General features: G+C 42.8%; 1 protein-coding gene across 5 annotated transcripts in view; it reads left to right on the top strand.

Moving 5' to 3' along the window:
• The window catches only part of LOC106858495 (SAM and SH3 domain-containing protein 1), a 523,779-nt gene that overhangs the window by 399,770 nt on the left and 102,013 nt on the right, over window positions 1-21,996 (top strand). The window contains exon 1 of one of the 5 annotated variants that reach the window (XM_088161584.1): window positions 6,768-6,889. The exons of the other annotated variants lie outside the window; for them this stretch is intronic. Within the exon in view, the coding sequence (XP_088017710.1) occupies window positions 6,794-6,889 (96 nt within the window). The 5' untranslated portion in view covers window positions 6,768-6,793. Of the gene's footprint in view, window positions 1-6,767; window positions 6,890-21,996 lie in introns of those variants that run through there. 5 annotated transcript variants of the gene reach the window in all.

The following is a 21,996-nucleotide window of genomic DNA, read 5'->3' as shown; positions in this document are numbered from 1 at the left end:
AAAAATTTTTGTTCTGCTATATTTTGGGGCAGTATTGAATTGGTAAATTGGGGAATGGGTGTCAGGTGAAGTGTGGAGGAGGTGACTTTTGGATGGAAGCAATCCTTTCTGAATGAGAAGCTAAGCAATTCTTCCTCTTGTTTTCTTCCAGCTGTCTACGGTTGACAAGTTTGCATCACATGTAGTTTGTTGTAATAATATTTTGTTAAGGGCAACTCTGCAAAGTTTTATCTCTATAACTTTTTTTTTTTTTTTAAAGATCTATATTTGCATTTCATGCTTGGTTGATTTTGCAAAGGTACAATTAATGAAACTGAAATTAATCAAAGGTCTTGGGTTTTTCCAGGAAGTATTACTTTTTAAAATGTTAATTTTGCTCTCAAAGGGGGATGCAATAATCATCATCATCTCTAAGGTGCCTACATTTTTATCTTAAAGATTTGTGCTGGTCACACTGTGAGATTGGTCATCTCTGTAGATGCTCTTCTCATCTTACCACAGCTGACTTGGAGTGATATTTACATCAGCACTGAGCATCTCTGAAATAAACAGTTACCACACACTACTGAGTTGTACCTTATGCCACTTTTATGATGTGCTTTAGGATGAGATCATCAGACTCCTTTTCATTAAGAGTTTCAACAAAGGAATCAAAGGACACCGCATTTGGAGAAAGGACAAGCTGAAGTTCTGTTCCCAGTTTTGAGGCTAGCTTTTCACCTTTTTTACTTCCACAGTTCTAAAATTATTTAGGAGAAGAGCAGCCAAAGGACACTGAGCTAAATACTTCTGTCTCTATGGCCTTTTTAAGTGTCTTACAGAAAAATATTTGTGTACATCCCTTCTAGCAGCCACTTACGAAAACAATTCAATCTGTTGAGCAACCTCCTGTAAATGACAATGCAGAGACTAACCTTAGGTATCTCAAAGGATACTGAACTCCTTTCTGAAAAATTAATTAAGGTTTAGAAAACATTTTGTACAAAGTGCTGCAGACAGCTAAGAAAAAAGTGAATGCTAACTATTTCAATGTTGACAAGAAAAAACAACACATCAAAACTGGCTTTGCTGTGCAGGTAGAAAAGAAGGGATGCTGAATTTAGGTGGAGAAGGCAGAAGTAACACAAAGAAAAAAGAGTCTTAGCAATTTCTGGAAAATCTCCAGAAAGTACCTGACATTGTAGGAAAGCAGTTGGAGTCCTGATCTGTGGGCACTTCTGAAGTGACTTGATGTGCACCTAAGCAGGATCGTGGCTGTGGTTTCCCTTGGAATATGTGTTCCTCACCAGTCATGCTCCAACTCCCAGAGCCCCTCCACTGGCTGAGCTAGTGCTACTGCCTCCCAGTCAAGAAATGTGATGCTGTGCTCCATGACAGACAGAGGAACTGGGCAGGATATGAGAGGCCTCTGTGGAGCATATCTGTGGGCAGGAAGGGAAGGATGTGAACCTTTCCTTTCTCCTTATGAGTCAAAAAGATATCCTTCCAGGAGGGCTGTGATACTTGCTGAGTTTAGATTTCTTTTCATTATATGATTTGTCATGTAAAGTGACAGCTACTGTATTTTGAATGAAGCCTGAAAAACTTCACAGTACTTCTGTGTCTACTGAGTGTGGTGCTAACCCAAAATATTAAGACTACAGGAATAATTTCCCTGGGCGTATGTCTCTCCCACCTTCTAATTTTCTAATCTAGTCGGGTACTGGTATCTAGGGGAATGAGAGATCGGGTGTAATGTGCATAGTTCAGACTTTTACCAGAATAAAGCAATTTTTTGTTCCTAACTGCTTTCTACTGATAGAATTAAACAGACTTGACTCTATCTGGTTTGTGTTGGGCATAGTGTGCCACCCTCGCTGGGAAGTGCTGCTCTAGTCATGAGGCTGGTAGTAGGACTGGGAGCTGACACCTAAACCTCTAAAAGAATAAATAATGATTTTTGACCATACAGCATACTTGTGATCTAAATGCTGTCCATTTTGAAGCCATTGGATAGGTACTGTCTGTATCGCTTCTAAAATCAGGAACATTTTATTTTCTATAGTTGTCTAACTGGCAGAGGGTGCTGAAGTGTGATCCTTTTGGAATATTTGGAAGTCTGATGTGCAAATGGATGGATCATGGATGCATGATGGATCTTGTACTCTCTCATAGTTTATGCATGTACATTCCAGGAGAGTCTGGGACAGTGATAGCCTGCTTGTCATATCGACTAATGGGTCAGGTATGTGGGTCCCCATTCTATCCCATGGCAGAGAGCAGTTTCTGAAGCAGCCACTGGCATGTCTGCTTTCTGTTGGAGAGCAGCTGCTGGCCCCTTTGGCAGATACAGATAATCCCTACTCCAAAGGACCATGCTTTTACCAGAAATAATGCTATTACCAGAAATAATAATACAACTTAGACAGTTCTTAAGGAAAATAATTCAAAAATTAAGTTCAGGGGAGAGGTAAAAAAATATATATTTTAGAAGGACTTTGGAAAAAATGTAGCAATGACAATGAGATAAAATTGTTTTAAGATGGATCTTGATAAGCTGATGGGATGGAGCCTACAACCACTAAGAACTGCATTTCCAATCAAAGACTGTGATGTGAAACTTTGTGTGTTTCAATTTAATTACCTCCACCAAGCAGGAAGAGGGAGAGAGCTGGAAGAAGATGCAATCACTGGTAATAGTGTGTTCCATTGTAATGTGCTTGTGTTAAGAGTTTTAGAGCTTTGGCAGATCACCTGCAGGAGCTAGCTGGAATTTTTATTTCTCCCTTTCCCTGAAGCCTCTCTGCATACAATGGCTTGCTTATTTATTTCTCTGTGGCTTTGATGTTCCAATTTGGACTTGATCTACTGGGCAGGGTGTTGTTAGTGATGTTGAGAAACCTCATGTGTTTTGTTCCTGCATGCAGAGTTAATTGCCAGGTATCTGAGCAGGAAGCCATTTCCCTCAGGTCATCTATCAGGAACTCATGAAGTTTGGTGTCCATTTACTTTGTGGAGCATGATCCCTTTTCCAAGGCATCCTGATATCACCCTCTTGCATATAGTTTAAAATTGATATCAAAGTGCTCAAGGTTGTAGATTTCCTGGATTAAATGCCTTTGATGTGGGTGACAACAGTTGTGATAGTCTGGTTATGACAGTGCATTTGGCTTTTCCAATTTATTTTGATGTGTATTTCAATTTTTCTCTATTAAATGCTTTGTTGAAACACTTATGTGACATTGTGGTGAGATGGCACACACCACTTTGGAACGGAAAGCTTGACATCTATTGGCTTAGTGACTCAGAGGTTTGTGTTTGAGGTTCATGCTTTTCACAGAGAAAGAATTTGTCCTAGTGAAGGCCCTCTCCCTAAACCCTCAGTAAAGAAAGGAGAAAGATGAGCTTCTCTATGGCCACCTTAACCTGGAGCTAGGATCCTGCTCTGAGTATTCCTCTAGAAAAAAGCTCGTCCCTCTTGAATACAGACCAGTGCTCTCCAAGTTGCTTAATCCTGTCTGGTTTGTATATGTGGAGTACTCATATTAACTTTACACCCACGTGTAGCTGATGGAGTGATAGGAAAACAGGCTCATATGCACAGTGCATCTGCCATAACTCGGCAAGACTAGATTGGCCACATATGTGTCAATTGCTTCCATCTCCTCTACAGAGATTTGCAGAACAACCACGAGGAGCTTCATAGCCACACTGCAGGTGCAACACACTGGGGAGTTATATCAGGATTGCTGCCCTGCTGCCCAGTGCTGGACTGAAGGTGCACATTTTTCAAGATTTCTGAATGTTGCACACCTGGTCAGAGCTCCTGTGAAATGTCATAAAAATCTCAGAAAATTGACCAGATTTATTTCTTCCAGTAGCTGTAGAGAGGTCCAGCACAAGATACTTTTAGAGACCAGTCTTTTGTAGATGCTTGAGTTATTGTCTAGGCAACTACAGACAAAACTGCAAACAAAAACTGTGTTCTGACGTGCCAAATTTCAAACAATTTGTTATTCTGTAGTAGCAGTTGTAACACAAAACACTGCACTCATAGCTGGGCTTCAAAACCCCTGTAAGATCTGAATTCCTGCTTCTTCTAAAACTCCCATAGCCTTTTTGCAGCTGATTTTTTTAAAATGCTCCTGGGATTTAGTTCTGCAGGTCATTGGCTTCATTAAAATAGAGGAACCCTGTCCTATCTAGAAGGAGGGGGTGATTCTACTTGAGGAAAGAGCAGGGAATTATTTTAGCATATCATAGTCATTGAATGTCTTGTGAAAATGACATGTTGTGAATGTCTGAAAATGTAGCTATTGTAAATGGCCACGGATTTGTTTTGATTCCATCATATCCATTTGGTTTTAAAGCAACTGCTCCTGGAATCATGTGATTTTGCAAAATTTTTCTTTATCTCCCTTTCTTGAAATCAAAGGCTCTGTGTCTCAAATTAAAGGCTGAGGGGAAGACTGCCACAGCCATGCATCATGCTCCTCTGATGAAAGCTGCTGCCTCCACAAAAGGGATGGCATAATGGCTCAGGAAGCAACTCTGGGACCACCACAATTTATAATCTAGTTTCTGTTACCTGCACTGCAAGGCTGAGAAGTGTGGCTATTCAGGACCTGCTTCTGTAAGTGATGTAGTCATCACTGCACAGAAGCAATGACCTCGGTCGGCAGGGAGGGGCCAGGCAAGTGGGAGTACTGTCCCTTGCACCTATTTGATCTTAATCGGTTGCCGCCCAAGACACAACAATGAGGGGGTTTAGGCTTTGTGCTGCAGAGTTGTTGTTTTGTTTGGTTTTTTTTCTTAATATGCCTCCATCTATAAAAAAAGACAAACTACAGAAGATAGTGTGTATGATGAGCCCAGAATACTTAAATCCTGAGATCAAGTGTGCCTTGTTAAGATATTTTAAAGTAGATTACTACTGTATGTGATTCAACATGATTTTCAGAGGGTCAGTCAGTAAATTACCCCTGACTAATTAAACCAGTTTTGAGTTATGCAAGCCATCTCAGAGTACCGAGAGACTTCACTGACACGCCTTTAGTCTCGTACTTCATAGGCTTATAATTGTGTACAATTTAAAGGTCAATTACAACAGATTTTATACCTGGTTTGGGCCTTTCATTATTTCTCATTACTAGTCAATAAGATGCATTACACAGAGTGTATCCTACATGTGCATTCTAAAGGAGGGTCAGTAAAATCATAGGTGGTTTCTTTACCACTTTCTCTCAGTGTAATTCTCTTTCAGTTTTCCTGCCTCTGCTCCCCACCTCCTTTTCTCTGTTCAGTTTGTGCTGTTGACCACTCCGGCAAAAGCTGCAGTAACAAAGTGCGTAGAAAAGTCTTGTCACTTTCTTTGTTGGCAGTTGATGAGAAAGGGTTTTGGCCAGCTTTTCTCTCCCGTGCTAGCCTACAAACGAAAATATACAATCTTAGCTTCCAGGACAGAAAAAGAGCATTGCTGAGAACATTGAGAGAAGATGAGTGCAATAACCCCACTTTAACTTTTTTTCATTCTCCAGATAGTATTTTTAGCCCCGGCAGCAAATGGTATCATTTGTTGCTCCAGGCCACCGGTGCTGTGCTCCCAGAGGGGAGCCTTGGCAGCTGTAGGGCTGGGAGTGGGCTGAGGGAGCCAGGAGACCCCAGGGCTGAACAGAGAGCCTGGAGGGGAGCACAGCCTCTAAGGCAGACTCTGAGTTGTGTTTGGGTGGTGCAGGGCATGTAACATACAGCCTTGGCAGTAAGCAGGGCACGAGGGTTGTTGGAGGATCTACTGCTCAGCTTTGTGAGCTCTCAGAATGCTTGGCCAATGTGTGACAGCTGCATATCCATTAAATACATCACTTTCCCTGCCATCCCGTGCAGACAGGTGCTTCCAATAAATGGCAGCTTGAAACAGTAGCTTTGCAAGAAGCATCTAAACATTTCAAAGCTTAGGAATGAGCACTAAGAGTACAGGATTTCCTGGCTGCTGGCCACAGCAGAAGCTGTGAGGTGGTGAGTAGGCCTTCAGGTCATTGTTCTGCTGACCTCTGCCACTCCTTCCATCCACAGGCAGTGGGGTTTGGCCACTGTTATCTAATGTGCCTTCCCCAAGAAGTGCGTGTGTGTGGGCGCTTAGCAGTTTCCCAAGTAGAATGCAGGAGCATTCCTGCTGCTGTCTGTAGTTAGTAATTATTTAATTTGACTATAATGGGGATTGGGGGTGGTACCAGAGGGAACACGAGGCACAGACGTTGGGGAGGCAGCGTTCTCAAAGTATCTCCCCAAGGATGGTAAGTGACAGACCACCGCTCCTCGGTGGTCCCGGTACCCAAACTCTAAACCTGAACTAACAGGGTGCCCCTTGCGCTGCCGCCGAGTAATGTGTGCGGCTGACACCTCTTCCCAGAGTCTTTCCCCCGTGTTAAGAAAGCGTTGTTAACTTGGCCGCTGGAGCTCCCGGCCGTCAGGCGAGGGGTAACGAGAATGGCAGGCAGACCTACGGCAGCGACCACGCGCGTCCCAACAGCGGCTCTGAACTTTTGGGGTGGGCGCAGCCGCCGGGGCGGTGCTGGGGCCTTTGTTGCCGCCCTGGGGCGGCCACATGCGCCGGGCGGTCCCACCGGCGGGCGGGGAAGGAGGGACCCAGCCGCTCGGTCGCTGGGTCGAAAGTTTGAGAGGCGGTGGCGGCGGGGCCGTCCCGGGGCGGGCCGGGCCGGAGCGGGGCGGGGGAGGGAGGGAGGATGGCGGGGCGGGGCGGGCCGGCCGCGGCGGCGGCGGGGAGCCGGCGTTGATCCGACGGCCGGGCCGGGGCATGGAGGGGGAGCGGGCGGACGGCCCCGCCGCCCCGGCGGAGAGCGGCACGTCGGAGGTGTTCGCCCAGCTGTGGGCGGACGTGATGGGCATCCTGGTGAGTGCGGTGGGGACGGGGTCTGGGGCCGGGGCAGCCTGCCGTGGGACGGGTGTTTAGGGTTGGGGTAGGGGGATGGAGATGCTGCGGAGCGCTCGCCGGGTCTTCCCGGCACCTGCTGCGGAGTTTGCCCGAGTTGGAGCGTGCCCAGCTTGTGCGGGAGCGTACGTCCCAGAAAAGCTAACTTCACGGGCAAAGCCACTGGTTGTGTCGGTGGCCGCCTTCATCGCGGTTCTGAAGTAGAGCTCTCTGGGCTGTCCTGGTGGAAGGGGCGGAAGGGCCGAGCCGAGCACCGCCAAGGAGCGGGTCCGGACAGGGGCTGCCCGCTGGCGGGGACGCACTCGGGAGCGCCGGTTCAGCCGCATCAATGGGCGCATTGTCCCCCCACTGCCCCGGCGTGCCGCCGATGCAGGGCAGTTTGGGCTGAAGGCGGTGCCGCCGCAGCCTTTGCATCCCCCGCACGCGTTTGGGGGTGAAGCTCCGCGCCTGGGGGGGCCGCCCGTCCCGCAGCGCTCCCGGGGCCCCGCGGCACTCCCAGGCGCTGGCTTTGGAGCTCTTACTCCGGTAGTTTTTCGGAGACGAGTTGCTCGGTTACGGCCCGTGCAGTTTCTGCGCCGGTGATCTGAGGAGGGACTAATCCTCGTAATTCACTGGTTACAGACAAAAGAGATGGCCCCAGTAACGAGGGCTCAAGGAATTACGTTTAATGGGCACGTCGCGTACCGACAGGACGGACTGGATGGCAAACAGTAAAAATACAGGAAGAGTCAATCCTTTATTTCTACTTGCAGCGAGAGAATAATATTTACTTTAGGTGCAAGATGATAATTACCGCAGAGGACTGCCACTCAGCAAAAAAACAAATACTAACGTTATATACGTACTGCAGCTGGCAGCCTTCCAGTGATACAGGAATGTGGTAATCAACAGTGGAGTGCCTGTTTATTCATTTTAAAAGCAAATGAATAGGCTTGATGCATGTTAGTTTTTGTGGTTAACATTTAACCAGCAGACATTCAGGAATATTACGAGAATATATATACTTTTTGGAAAACTGATATGGGACATAATGGGTGATAAACCCATAGGATCTAGTTCAGACGAAATGTTATAGAATTGAACAGAGAATTTAATTAGCATTTTATGCTGCTTTTTTTTTTTTTTACCACATGGACTATATTGTTAATATTCAAAGGTTAAAAAACCTGTCTCATTCCTTTTCTTCGTAGAAATTCTCCATTGACTTGACATTCAGTTTAATAGCACCCAATACAATGCGTATACTTTTTCACTGTTAACGATTTTAATCTAAGAATGTAGGCAGAGTCAGTTCTGCCAGTTTGTAAGGAGCACACAGTTGGTACTTTATGAACAGTCTCTTTCTCTCTTTTTCTGGCAGGTTTCAGTATTGCATTTAGTAAGAGCAAAGTTCTATTGGATGCCTGGGAAGGAGTGTTTGAGGAGGCCAGACCAACAGCCTAGCATGCTGAAGCTCAGTGCAGAAAAATATCTGATTGTCACACAACTAATAATTTGAATAGGTTTCTTTTGGTCATACAAGCTAGTTTCCTTCCTGGGAAAACAGAGCTATTTAATTATTATTTGTCTTCTAATAGAACTATGCTAAAATCGTTTGTCTTAGAGTTGATTAGCTTTACAGAAAGGAATCATCTTGTGATTATGAAGTTGCTGGTTTATATCAGCTGTAAACATCACTCAGCATTATTAGAATTTTTTACTTCAGTGTTTTGTGTTGCAACACGATTACAAATATGAAAAGATATATTGTGTTGGATCTCCTATAACAGGGAAGACAGAAGCTCTACTCACTGCAAGCTGTCAGTTTTTTTCAGATGTAGATTTTGAAAGAGTTTCTAGTCTTTTGGGCTGCAAAATAAGGTCCTAATATGAACTGAGTATAAACTTACATAGTGCTCTGTCCTTGATTGAAGGCAAGGAAGAGGTAGCTCCAGTGCCATTTCCACTGCTCATCTTTGTGATGTATAGAGCTTTGTCTCTTTCAAACCTGTGCTGCACAAGGCAAGCAGTAAACTGGAGTTACGGCTTCTGAATGAGAGTCTGTAGGTAGTTGTTTGTAGTCCATGATGCCATATCAGTGGCCTGTGTAGCTGACTTACTTCTTTTGCATTGTCAATTATGTTAGAGCATGGGTCTTAATTTCCTGGGATCTGCAGCAGTTCATGACTCACACTGTCTGGGGAGCACAGATGTAGACACCAGTGATTCACTGGGGACGCCTCTATAAATGAAACAGTTGGTGCAGTAATATGCTGGCCAGGTTGGCCCTGCAACAGCCTAGAAGCTACCCAAGGAAGGCACTAGCAGAGGGAGAGAGGCAGGAGAGAAGAGCCAAGATCGCTCTTATGAGACTCCCACCTACAGTGCTTCATCCAACTCTGGGGTCCCCAATACAGGAAAGGACGTGGACCTATTAGAGCAAGTCCAGAAGAAGGCTGCCAGGATGGTCAGAGGGATAGAACATCTCTCCTATGACGAAAACAGACTGGAACTGTTCTGCCTGGAGAAGAGGAGGATTCAGGGTGACCTAGTTGAGGACTTTCTGCACCTGCAGGGAGCCTACAACAAACATGAAGACTTTTTACAAGGGCATGTAGTGACAGGTAATGGGGGAGTAGCTTTAAACTAGTGGAGGATAGATTTAGATTAGATATTAGGAAGAAATTCTTCACTGTGAGGGTGCTTAGGCACTGGCACAAATTGCCCGAAGTTGTGGGTGTTCAAGGCCAGCTTGGATGGGGGGCTCTCAGTAAATGGGTTTAGTGAAAGGTGTCCCTGCCCATGGGAGGGGTGTTGGAACTAGATGGTCTTTAAGGTCACTTCCAACAGACACCATTCTATGATTCTGTAATCTTGGAAGGAGAAAACGAGAATGAAATCAAGAAAGAAGGTGATCATCAAAAGTTTGTTGATAGAATGAAAGAGAAAAATGCATTCTTAAGCCATGATTATAGGATGATGCAGGGTGGAAAGAACCTCAGGCAACATCTAGCCTATCTTCAAGCTGAAACAGGGAGAGTTCTGAGGTCAGGTGAGGTTGCCTGGGGCTTTACTCAGTCATGTCCTGAAAACCTCTAGGGACAGAAACTGCATGATCTCTCTGTGCAGCCTGTTCCAGCAATTTGCTCTCCTTACAGTAAAAAAGTTGTTTTTCATAGAAGTGATAAAATGCCTGATTCTTCCCTCCTCATACTGAGAAGTTAGAGCAGTGGGGAAGAGGAGGGGAAGGTGTTGCCTTCCTCCTACTGGCCCTGCTGGAAGCTTTATGGAGTGTGGTGGTGTCTGCTCTAGGTGCTGAATCAGGAGCAGAGGCCATAGTGTCAGCCCACTGACAGGTATTCAGTACTGAAGTTACCTGAAATACAAATTGATATTTGTATCAATATTTATATTAATACGGTATATCCCCACATTTATATAGATAAATACATTTAATTGTTTGTGTATTTTTAGTTACATTCCTTTAAACAGGACCTCAGTAGGAGGAACCTGTGATGGCAGATCCCAGGTCTGGAGGGGAAGCAAATAGTTGTCAAGTGCTGCTTGTAAGGAGCATATTTTATGGACTTTGAAGTCACATAATAGCCCTATCCTTGATAAATATTGAGTCTATGCTTGCAGCTGTTCTAGGTCATGCTGAAGTAAATGTGACTTTTCCCTTTTGCACTTTTTTAATTAAATATTCCATAGGTGCAGCTGTGGTATAAGCACCTCAAGCTATTTGTGCTGTTAACAGAGCTTGCTAGATAACAAAATTATACCCAAAAACTTTCATTTAGTCTGTAGCAAGCACATGCTGGAATGGATTGGATAATTATAATTTTCAGTGTTTCAGTGCAAAGATGGATGTTGGAAGTATATTAAGGTTTTAGAGAGAGGTGGACTGTGAGTAATAATAAAGAAATTCTCTACATTGCCAAAACTCAATGTTATACAAAGGGGTATTTTTGGCATATAATCATGTATTGATGTCGTGGTAGCAAGCTCTGTTGCTAAAGATCTAAAAGTTTGTACGTTACAAGATCTGACAACAAATTTTAACGTGAAATGAAAATCATGAACTTCATTCTTTTAAGATGTGCTTTCAAAACACAGGCTATTGACCTTAGTACAGGGAAGTCATTCCAGTGCCCCTCTTGTTTATGTAAAGCTCTTCCTTTGTATAAATATAGGAGAGATATCTGGGTCAAAATCCTGACATTAATGAAATCGCTGGCAAAACTGATGAATTTTAGTAGGAGTTGCACCGAAGAAGGTGTCTTATTTGTATGAGGAGATTTTGTCTTCAATGGCCAAGATGCAGAAGATACAACAGAACTTGAAAGAGATGCCATGAAATTAGAAATCTTTTCAGCTTTTTATTTCAAAGCAGTATCTAGATTCTTGTTTGAAATTACTGAATCAATTATAACAGCTGAAACAAAAAATTTCTTTTTTTTATAATATTTTGCAGTTACGCTGAGAGAAAACCAGTCCTTTCCCACTGGGAACTAACTGCTGTCAGTTGAAGAGAACAGAGTATTTTGAGGACAATAAAGCTCACTTGGCTACCAACAGCCCTACTATTTACATATATAATCTAGTTTGGTCTCTGTGTTAAAGTGACTATTTGAATTTCTTATCAAAGTGATAAAGAAAAAAACCAAAAGGGAGAAAAATGCCAGCTGATAATGCTGCGTGATAACATGTAATTGGATACTGGCTAACATTGGGAAGGGGAATTTGATATTAAACCAGGGAGTCTGGATATCTAGAAGGATCAGGGAAGTAGATCCCCAACTGATAAAAGCAGTTGTAGAAGTGCCAGGAGGAGTTGTGGCAGCTACACCAGCCAAAGATTTCTTCCAGGACTGCTCTTCCTTAAACCCTCATTAAATCACTGTAACCTCCTATGGAAATCTCTGCTCTGTAGCTCTCTGTTTGTCTTTTGGTGACTTTTTCTGGTGTCATATTGGCAGCGAAAGACCACTCCAGCTGGGATCATGGATGCTGAGCACAGCTCTATGGAAATGTGCATGCAACTGAATAGCTACTTTAGGTGGAATGTGCTTTTGAAAATGCAATATACTTGTTTTTTATGATTTTTATTGATGACATGTCAGCGAAGTGCCTGTGGCACTGTATAATTAACTCAAAACACACTTTGGGATGTTCTGATTCAAAATATTTTTGTTCTGACCTCTATTTGGAGCATGTTTTCTAAAGCATATCCCACTTGCAACAAAAAGGATAAATCCAGAAGGCCTGGCCCTTGCTTTTAAACTAGCAGATATTATTTTTCTATTTTACAAAACCATGGAGGGTGTTTTGATTTCAAATAAAGAAGTCAAAAGGGAGAGCAACTGTCAGTCAGTTTAGGTGTTGGATTCAATTTTATAATTTAAATTTAACCTGTTGCGTCTCCGTTGCCTTTCCATGAAATGTTATACCTAGCAGTGCTAATCCCTTTATGAGGAAAGACAGTGCACAGAGATAACCTTTGGTCTAGGCTTTTTCTTGCACGTCATGGCACATAAAACAGATGCCTCCATCAGAGAGTTTAGTCCCCATAAGACCATGAGGAGTGATAAGAGCTTTTGGTTCTGGTGCCTTCTTCATTCTTTCTTGAAAGCAAATTCTTTCTCTTGCTGATTTGCTGTGAATACCAACTTGGAAATACTCTTTCTCTTCATACTTTTTTCATCTTTTGAAAGTCAGTCAACCAAGCTCTGTTTTTTAAGAGCAGTGGAGTACAAGGTTGCTAGAATTTGCCTGTAAGGATGCCTTCTTCCTTTTGTGGATATGAAAAGAATGACAGTCTCTAAGAAGAAAGCAAATGTGAAAATTGATGTGGAGAAAGAAAAGGTGTTGCAGTTAAGCACTTAAAGAAGGACTTCTGTTACACAGAATACGATATACTATGTTACACATGTTGGCTACCATTTTCTACAGTCAAGTGAAAACCTCTTATTTTTAGTGTATCTTCCAGCAAATGACGTTTTACAGAAATAGGTAGTGATTAATTAAACTTAGTCTGATGCTATGTAGAAATCCGTGGAAATTAGTGCTGGCTGTATAAAGTGCTGTGCAAACAGGAGCAGAGTGGAGGAACCAGGGCGTGGAAACAGAGCACAGGGTCACTGCTGGATGTGGCACAGGGCCAAGGGACAGAGGGAACGGGTAGTGCCCAGGGCAAAGGAGTTTGAGTCAGAATCTCTCCTTCCAGACCCAGGTTGAACTGTTCCGGTTTTGGCCCTGGGCTGTGTTCTTTCGGGATTTTTTTCCCTTCAGAGGTGGCATTGTGGAGGAGAGGGTGCTCAGTGCTGGTGCACCCAGCCCTACTTACTGCACCTTTCCGGGTCACCCTCTTGTCATTTGGAATCTGTGGTTTTAGCTTTTCCTTCATGCAGCAGCCCGAGCTTCTTCTTTTCCACTTACACATTTGTGACAGTATTAATGGCCACAGAGTACACGCTGTGTTCGTACTTTAGGAGGTTCAGAAAATTTGTAATGACCCAGCAAAGTGTTTTGTCACAATGCCTGTTTTAACATTGAATGGTGCTAACAATTTTCCTCTTGGTGATTGCTTGACACAGCTGATGACTAATGAACCTGCCTCTTTGTCTGATGGCATTATTAGTGGTGGGAGGAGGAGGAAGGTGGTTGTGACTCTAGGGATGCTGAGGTGACTTTGCAAGGATCTGGGTTCCATATTTTTCATGAGAAAATGGACAAAAGGAAGAAACTGGGTTTCATATGTGCCAGTCGAAGAAACAGGTTTCTACTATAAAAATATGTTTTCCATTAAAATATATGTAGACATGTTGTGTGATAAGGTAAAGAGATACGAAGGGTTTTATTTCTGCCTGACATGAAGAGACAACTCATTGACAGGGAAAAATTACAACATGTTTTGGGCACAAAGGTTCACAATGCAGATTTCCATTATTGAAAATAATGATATTAAAAATAAAAGGAGCTACCTGTGCCCTCTCCCCGCCACAGTGCAGTTGTTGTGGTGTGGGTCAGGTGTGGGCATGCTGGCTCTGCTTTCATCTTCTTGAGGCAAGGGGAACATTTTTCCTGGCTTATGGTAATAGCAGAAGTTTCTTGTCTACTGCTGTGTTTTGAAACACAGACTTATAATGTACCATGTTTATTTGAACTAAGATTAGTATAATAAAATACTTAATGGTTTAAGTTCTATTGACACCTCCATAAGCATTTTTGAGCTATATACTAGTTTTAGAGGCATGTTTTCTATGAAGAGCTGGAAATTGAGAGTGGGGATTGTATAACCTATCTGGAAAACAGTTTTAATCAGGGTGTAGCTGGAAAATTGGATGGACAAGCTTAAGAGTATAACACAACAATGATTTATAAATCACTCTTTCCTTTTAGTGTAAAGTCATACAATAAATTGAAGAACTGTTTTCTAAAATCTGTGTCACAATCTGAGTGTGATCTGGTTGGAATGCTGTTGTACATCTGCTCCCCTACAAGCCCCTTAGACTTCGGTGATTTGACTTCCTGTGGCCCTGCATGGACATGGGGATATGCTCTTGAGATCAGTTTGCATCAGGCCTTCAGATGGAGAAGATATGTCTATTTTCATGTGCAGGGGTAAATATAAACCGTGAAGGTTACAAGCATGGTAATACAATTACCTAATACATGTTTTTATGTTTCATTATTGTCACTGTATTTATGATGATATACAGTTCTTTTTGCTCTTTGTAGGTAACAGCCTACTAATATTTAATCTCAATGTTCTCCACCTGGAGTATATTTTTTGTGCATGGGAGTGTGTGTAAAGGAGATTAGGTAACTGTTTAATATAATAATAAAAGCAATGCTTTTGAAAGCTTTGCAGCAAGCATGACGAGAGCTGATAGATGATAGTGGAAACTGTACAATGCTTCTTACAATATTAAATTGAGAATACATGAGCAATCTCTTGATTGCAAGATGCTCCTAACTCTCTCACCTGCAACTGAAGATGCTTTGTGCAGTGCTGATAGGTATGATGAAAACAGAAGATAAACAAAAGATAAAGGGTCTGCTTTCTGCACTATTTACATAAAAACTTCAGGAGCCTAAGGCACGAGTTTATTTATAGCAGAGCAGTGTGTGGCCTGTAGGCTTTTAAGAAAAAAGGAAAATGCATCTTTTGTTGTTCTTTCACAAGTTCAGATGAGCTGAGCCTCCTACCCCTTTAAATGCCAGCACCAGGCTGACCCTGCTCTGCAGAGCTCCCTCTTTGCTTCACTGCAACCCCAGCACATCCTGAGGGAGAAAATGGCACTGTTAAAAGTTCTGTCAGCGTGTGCACATCCACAGCTGGAGCTTGGATGAAAACACGTGCTAGAGCTGATTGCATAGTGTTACATTGCACTTCAGAAAAAAAATGCATTTTAGGCTTTTAAGGAATTTTGCTTGCCAGAGTAATATCTTGTGAGTCATAATATATACCTTTAGTAATTATATGTCACTGCTGAAGAATCTGTGGGTTTCACACATTTTACGTTTCCAGGGATGTTTGTGTTCTGCCTGTTGATTATCTCTGTTTATCCATATCTGTTACAGTTCTGAAATATTTTCTTTCTCTTTTGATTCTGTGCATGCTCTTTTCCAGCAGACATATACTGCATATTGCAACTCAGCCAAAAGGTGTTTTTACACCAGAAATTTCTAGTACAATCCTAGGGATGAAAATGCTTATTTTCTATGGCTGAATTAAGAGTAATCTTTCACCATCCATGTCAGACGTGCATCATATTGTTATTAAGATCACTGCATAGACTTAATGCGGCCTTCAGTTACACAGAATAATATTTGTGAGTTTTGGAGCTTTAGTGGTTGGCCACTTACAGTGCAGTAGCTCTGAAACCTGATGATAAATCCTTTGCATTTAAACTACAGTTTATAATCTCTGAGGATGAAAATGAGAAAAATCCTGTTTTATACATAAATGCGTTTGTATTCATACATAATATCCACCAGCACTTGGAGGTTATGATTTCCACTCCATTATTATGTTTCTTTCCCACCTTAGAATTCATAAATAACCATTGTAAAACAGGAAAAGGTGTGGGCTGCATGTTGTATGTTAGTTGTGGTTCCTGTCTTCAAGTTTCCATCTTCAAGATGGCTGTATGATTGTGCTTTAAAAACACAGTGCTTCAGAGTATGTTTGGGGATATATCATGTTTTATACAAAGGTTCTAGAGAAAGACTTCCCTGTGCAAAATTTTATCAGAGGAGTGGTAATGATACTGTACTTCAAAACCAAAAAATCTGGTCAGGCGAGGATATTTCTTGAGGAAATTTTTTGTCTGAGATTTGGGGGAAAGGTCTGGTTTGTTTAATCAGTGGAGGCTGCTCTGTTGTGCCTACAGTACAAAAGGACTGCCCTGTCCTTAAGAATTCTGTTTTCCTGTCAAATCACACCTACCTATATTGAGTGCTTTACAATGAGACAAGAAATGGAGTCTAATCCTGTGCAGTCCTACTCCACTGTGATGCCGTGTTCTGATGAGTACTGAATTGAAGGGACACTGGGGATGTTTCAGTTCAGTGAGGTGTGTTGCTTCCTGCTCAGCCCAAACCCAGAAATGCATTGTTTAGATTTTGTGTCAGGGAGTGAGTATGTATGTGCAGATGGATAAACTTTGTAAAACCTAAGCTTTGCACGATAGCTGTCTAAACTCAGGAAGTAAAAAGGGAACATAAGGTCAAGGACCTCTCCAAAATACTGGCATGATGGTGATGATAAAGAATAGCTTCATACCACATATGGTGTGTGGTCACACATAAATGAGAAGGGAAAGGGATCCTTCTGCATATCCTTGTTATCCTAGTCATGATGAGTCTCACTGGGTTTGGTTAGTGTGGAGTTTGAGTTTCTGATTACCAAAAGTAGGAGGAAAAAAAAGAGGTGGATGTTCTTAATGCTGTTTATTTCTCTCTGATGGAATGGTACTTTCTTCAAGTAATCTTTGCCAAGTTACTTGTGGGTTTTAATTCTTGTCTCAAGTGTAAATCGAATACAAAAGATTGTACAAATCTTCATTTTTCATTTGCCAAACCTAATAACAACTACTGCAGAATGCTTAGAGATAGTTAATTATTTTATGAACTGCCATGAAAAAGAGAGTAAAAGAGGATAAAAAGGTGTATTAACTCCTGCTGACCCTTCTGCCTTTCTTAGGCAGATCAGTTGCTGGAGGGGCTTGAGTAGTTTACAAAACCAAAAAACTAAAAAATAGTGAAGCAGGGGTTTCTCTCCAGACTCACGCCTCTCTTAGGAAAATATCTCTCATATAAAGCGGAAACAGAGGATGACAGGGGATGGAGGTGCAGTGAGTCAGTATCCAGAGTTTTATTCCTGTGGCCAGAAGAGTCCCAGCTGAGAAGGGTGAGTTGCAACTGCTAGGAAGAAGGATTTAGAAGGATCATGTGAAAGGAAGAATTGCCGCCTTCATGGCAGGAAATGGCTGGAGCACGCACTGGGACCTTGGCAGGGGAAGGTCAGTGTGCAGGCTGGCTTCCCGGAGGCCCGGAGGAGGTGGCTGAATGGTGTGGATGCCAGGAAGCACGTGGGAAATAAGGGAGATTGAAGTTTGGTTCAGAAAAGGCTTATTTCAGGCACTGAGTAGGGGTATCAGTAGTGCAAAGTAAGCCTTCATGTCTAGTTGGTCACACCTTGGTTTGTTTTTGCTTAGGGATAAATGCAGGCTATAGGTGGGTAAAGCTCATGTGTATATGAGTCATGTAAAACTGAACCATCAAGGTATTGCCAACAGATGCTTTGAATGGATAATTAGTAGCAGAGGGCTGGTTACCTGAAACAAGCTGGGGATGAGAGCACAGTTTACTATTTTCCTAGAGACACTCTGATGCCCTGTTTTCTTGTTCACATGTAACTCCTTCTGAACCAGCCCTTGCTCTGAAGCTTTGAAGAGATTGCTATATCTGAAAATATATGATTTTCCTTTCCCTTTGAAAGAGGCATACAGCAAAATCTTTGTTTTCTTTCAAATACTAATTCTCTGTGAATGAAGTAGCTTGTTTACTATACATCCTTTGTTTTGAAACTGATAATGGTGCAGACTGTGAAAAGTGATGTAACATCTTGCTCAGAGAGCTCCCTGCTGGTTTTTTGTTGCTTCAGATGCAGCCTGGTACAGAAATTGTCCTACCACCATTGCTGAGTTTATGGGTTGGTGTTCCTTGAGACTGCAGTCACTTTTTCGTCTGAGAAGCACAGTCAGTGAGGAAACTCCTTCCATCTGAAACTTTCTTTTCATGTTTCTGTTACTTTTGCAACTAGGTGAGATGTTTTTCTTTCACATGACAACTGTCCTGACAAATGGTTAGTTAGCAGGATGTTCTCCTTTTGATGTTCATGTCACTATGCATAAAGAAGTTGCTCAAGTGAGGGCTTAGCTTGCCATCCAAGTCCAAGTGTCTCTGTCTACGGTTGTTTTCTTTCAGTCTTGGTTCAGGGCCTTGGGTCAGTGAGAATCAGCTACCCGGTTTTGTAGAGACACAGGTTTTTTGCGAGCTTCATTAACACTGAGGTTCTGTCAGCTTCTGCTTTTTATGATAGCCATATGGGGCTTTTCAAGCTGTTTTGTGCCTCAGTTTGAGGTATATCTCTGTGATGTACAACACTTGAGTAACTAAGTCAGTCTCCAGTAAAAGCATCATAGAATCACACAATATCTAAGTTGGAAGGGACCCATATGGATCATTTAGTCCAACTTCCTGCTCCTCGCAGGGTACCTAAAAGCATTGTCAGATGCTCCTTGAACTCTGACGGGCTTTGTGCTGTGACCAATTCCATGGAGAGCCTGTTTCAATGATGGACCACAATCTCAGTGAAGAACCTTTTCCTAATGTCCCATCTGAGCTTCCTCTGATGCAGCTTCATTGTATGTCCTCATGTCTCTTATCAGTGGGCAGAGCCACTGGACTGACAGCAGCCACAGGATTAAGCACTTCCTTGAAACAAGCACATGACATCCTTCGTGTGCCTCCTTCAGAAAAATATGGGCTTGAAATACCTGGGAGATACGGCAACCACACAGTTATTCAAGTCCAGACTTTGTAGGATGTGCTCTGCTGATAGGCAGAAATATTCCTCTTTTATTTGTGTAAGAGGCCTATTTAGCCTAATTAGGAAGTGCTTTGGCAATGATGAAGCAGTATGAGCACACAGGAATGCAAAAAGCCCTTCTTCACTGTACACAGATAAAGAGAAATGAGTAAATAAAATACAGAATCCCAGAGTGGAAAGGATTATAAGCTGGCAAGCAATAGAGTTCTTTTTGCTAGGTTGATATCCCTAATTGATATGAACATGAAGTTCTGTGCAATATGTGGTACTTAAAAGATGTGCATCTAAGTAATATTTAAATAGATTCTTCATTTTTAAGACCCACTGGAGTGTAATTGTATTCAACTTAATTAAATTAACTGAAACCCTTGATAACTGTGCTTTACTGTTCCTAAATAAAACACTCTCCAAAGAGACTTGAGGAAGCGTAGTTAGGGCAGTGAAAAGCCTGAGCCCAGCACCAAGAAGTTTGGCATGAGCAGTATTATATTTAGTTCATCGGTAGGCTACCTGCAGTGGTTGAGATTGTGGTAACAGTGCCATACATCTGTTAAGAGTCAAAAGCTGAATCTTCACTGAAGTGCTTCAGGGCAGAGTCAGCCTCTCTGTTTTCAGATTTGTATGAATGTGGGGTGTCTATTTAAGCTAGTTTATTAGTGCTACACCTCTGTGGCAGCGCAGAGCACGTGGTTTCTGCAGGTGTGGGAGTTTGCAGGGATAGCACAGGCAGGCAGGATGAGCAGCACTGATGGAGGAGAGCCTGGGCACAGCTCACTTATGGGAGCTACAGGAAACCATTTCTTCTGCTGCTAAGATTACAGGGGGAAACATGGATTGCTGCCATGCTCAATTACAGTTGTTTCCTTTCCTGGTAAAAGACATCCTGTCAGGAAGCGGTAGGAGCAAAGACGAGGTTAGTCCCTGCTTATGTAGAAGTGTTGGGTATATCCTCTAGGCTGCAAGCTGCTGGAGATCTAGCAGGGAAAGCCAGAAAAATATCACAGTCTGAGAAAGCAGTTTAAACATCAGCATTCTGGCTTTCCACCGCTGGCAGCTGGCCTGCCCTCTGCACTTGCAACAGTAAATCAAGGGCTGCATCTCTGGGGCATGCAGTGCCCTGTGCTGCTGGGCACCTCAACCAGGATTGCTGATTTCCATACCTACTCCCAAAAAAGAGGAGCGATCCTGTCATGCCTTGGTGTGCAGAGCAGGGTTTTTTCATGCTTCTTAAAAACAGTTTGAAGTGAAGGCAGACATTTGAGATTTCCTTTGCCCTTTATGAAATCTTAACATGGGTAACACTTCCTCTTAGACGTCAGCATCCAAAATGGTACAAGTGGGACTAAGTAATTGTGCCTGCTGTCACCCAGCTTCCTAAGAGCAGCATTTCTAAGCGCTGGGATGCTCACTGCTGGGCTGGGTGATGCAAGGTGCTGTGTTGCCCTGCAGCTCTTGCCGTCTAAGTGCAGATGAGGTAATAGGTTCATCCAGCCATGAGAAACGTGGGATTCTGCATCCCTGCTGGGCTTTCCCAGTGCTGCTGAGTGGGAGAGGACTGTGCTCTTTCCTTTCCCCTTCAGCAGTTGTAGTTGGGGGGAAGGTCCCAGGCAGGATTTAGCTGCTGGCGTGGTAAGAAATGAGGGAAATCCTGGAGTGTTCTCCCTTACTGGTGCATCTCCAAAGCCAGTACTGCTGGGTTTCCGTGAGCTGGGGGAAACTGCTGTCCATAGGAACCTGCCCAGGATCCTGGGCCTGGCTCTCAAAGTAAAGCAGCAAGGAGTGCATGATAGTACACTGGAGGGGTAGGGGGAACAGAGAAAGAAGGATGAGAAGTTTTTTTGAGTGAACTTTCCTTCTTTTGGACAAGGTATGTCTTCCTTCTGCCAAACTGTCCAGAGGAAAAGCATAGCACAGTTCAATTTAAAGGCAGTCATTCTCTCCTGCCTTGACACTTGGAAAAGTAGTTCTGTTAGTAAAACTAGCACATAACCATTACCGAAGTTTGCTTTCTCTGAGCAACTTTAACAACTTGGGGAAATACTGTAAACAAGACTTACTGAGCTTACACACTTGTCCCGAGATACTGTTGACTACTGAGTTTGTTTTGCCTTTAAATATCCAAATATTTTTTCTTTACATGTTTTCGGTTTAGATTTTTTCAGACTACTCTTTTAATGATTACTCACACTTCAGTTTTGTAGTCCCATACATCACAGAGGATTCGGTTTTGTGAGACTGTGCTACTACTAAATATAAGGAAAAGAGCTTTAATGAGACCTCCTTCACTATTGCAGCTGATATGGCTAACTCGCTAAAATATTTATTTCATCATCTACTTTAGATGTTTGCCTTTTGCATTTCCTTTTCATTAGACCCTAACTTATCTCAGACATGAAGCCACTCCCGTAATATATGCTAAATTTCCCAAATCTGAAACAAGAAATTCACCTCCATCTCCTTAATGGTGCTTTTATCAGATATATGTACATTTCTTAACCCTTGCCATTCATTTGTTTACCATTTGCTTCTGCTCCAAGTCTAAGGCCAGAACCCACTGCAGCTGGTGCACATGAAGTGACAAATTTTCACTCAATTTGAGGAAAAAGTCTCAGTAGAGTGTGCAAAAGGAAGAGGCAGTGAGAGCAAGGGAGACAAAACTAATGAGAGATGATGTCAGATGCAGCTATTACATAGCTTAAGGAGTTGACTTGTTCTGCTTTACAAGCTGACAGTGGCAATTTGTAGCTAACTGCTGACCAGTCTGGTGGATGGTGGTGGCTTTTTAGGTGTCAGAGCAGACAAGGGTTTTGAGTTACATTTTGATGAACTTAGTGCAGAGCACCTCAGGGAAAGAAGGACACAAGATAATACACTGTTATTAAGGAAGCTGGACATTAAGAGTGCTTTGAACAAACTTTCATGAATAAAATTTGCATATATTCTTGTCTGTCAAGACCTAGTTCTACTT

The sequence above is a fragment of the Sturnus vulgaris genome, chromosome 3 (genome assembly GCF_052056855.1).
Source record: "Sturnus vulgaris isolate bStuVul1 chromosome 3, bStuVul1.hap1, whole genome shotgun sequence".
Taxonomy (NCBI): domain Eukaryota; kingdom Metazoa; phylum Chordata; class Aves; order Passeriformes; family Sturnidae; genus Sturnus; species Sturnus vulgaris.
This window is presented reverse-complemented; position numbering and strand designations above follow the sequence as displayed.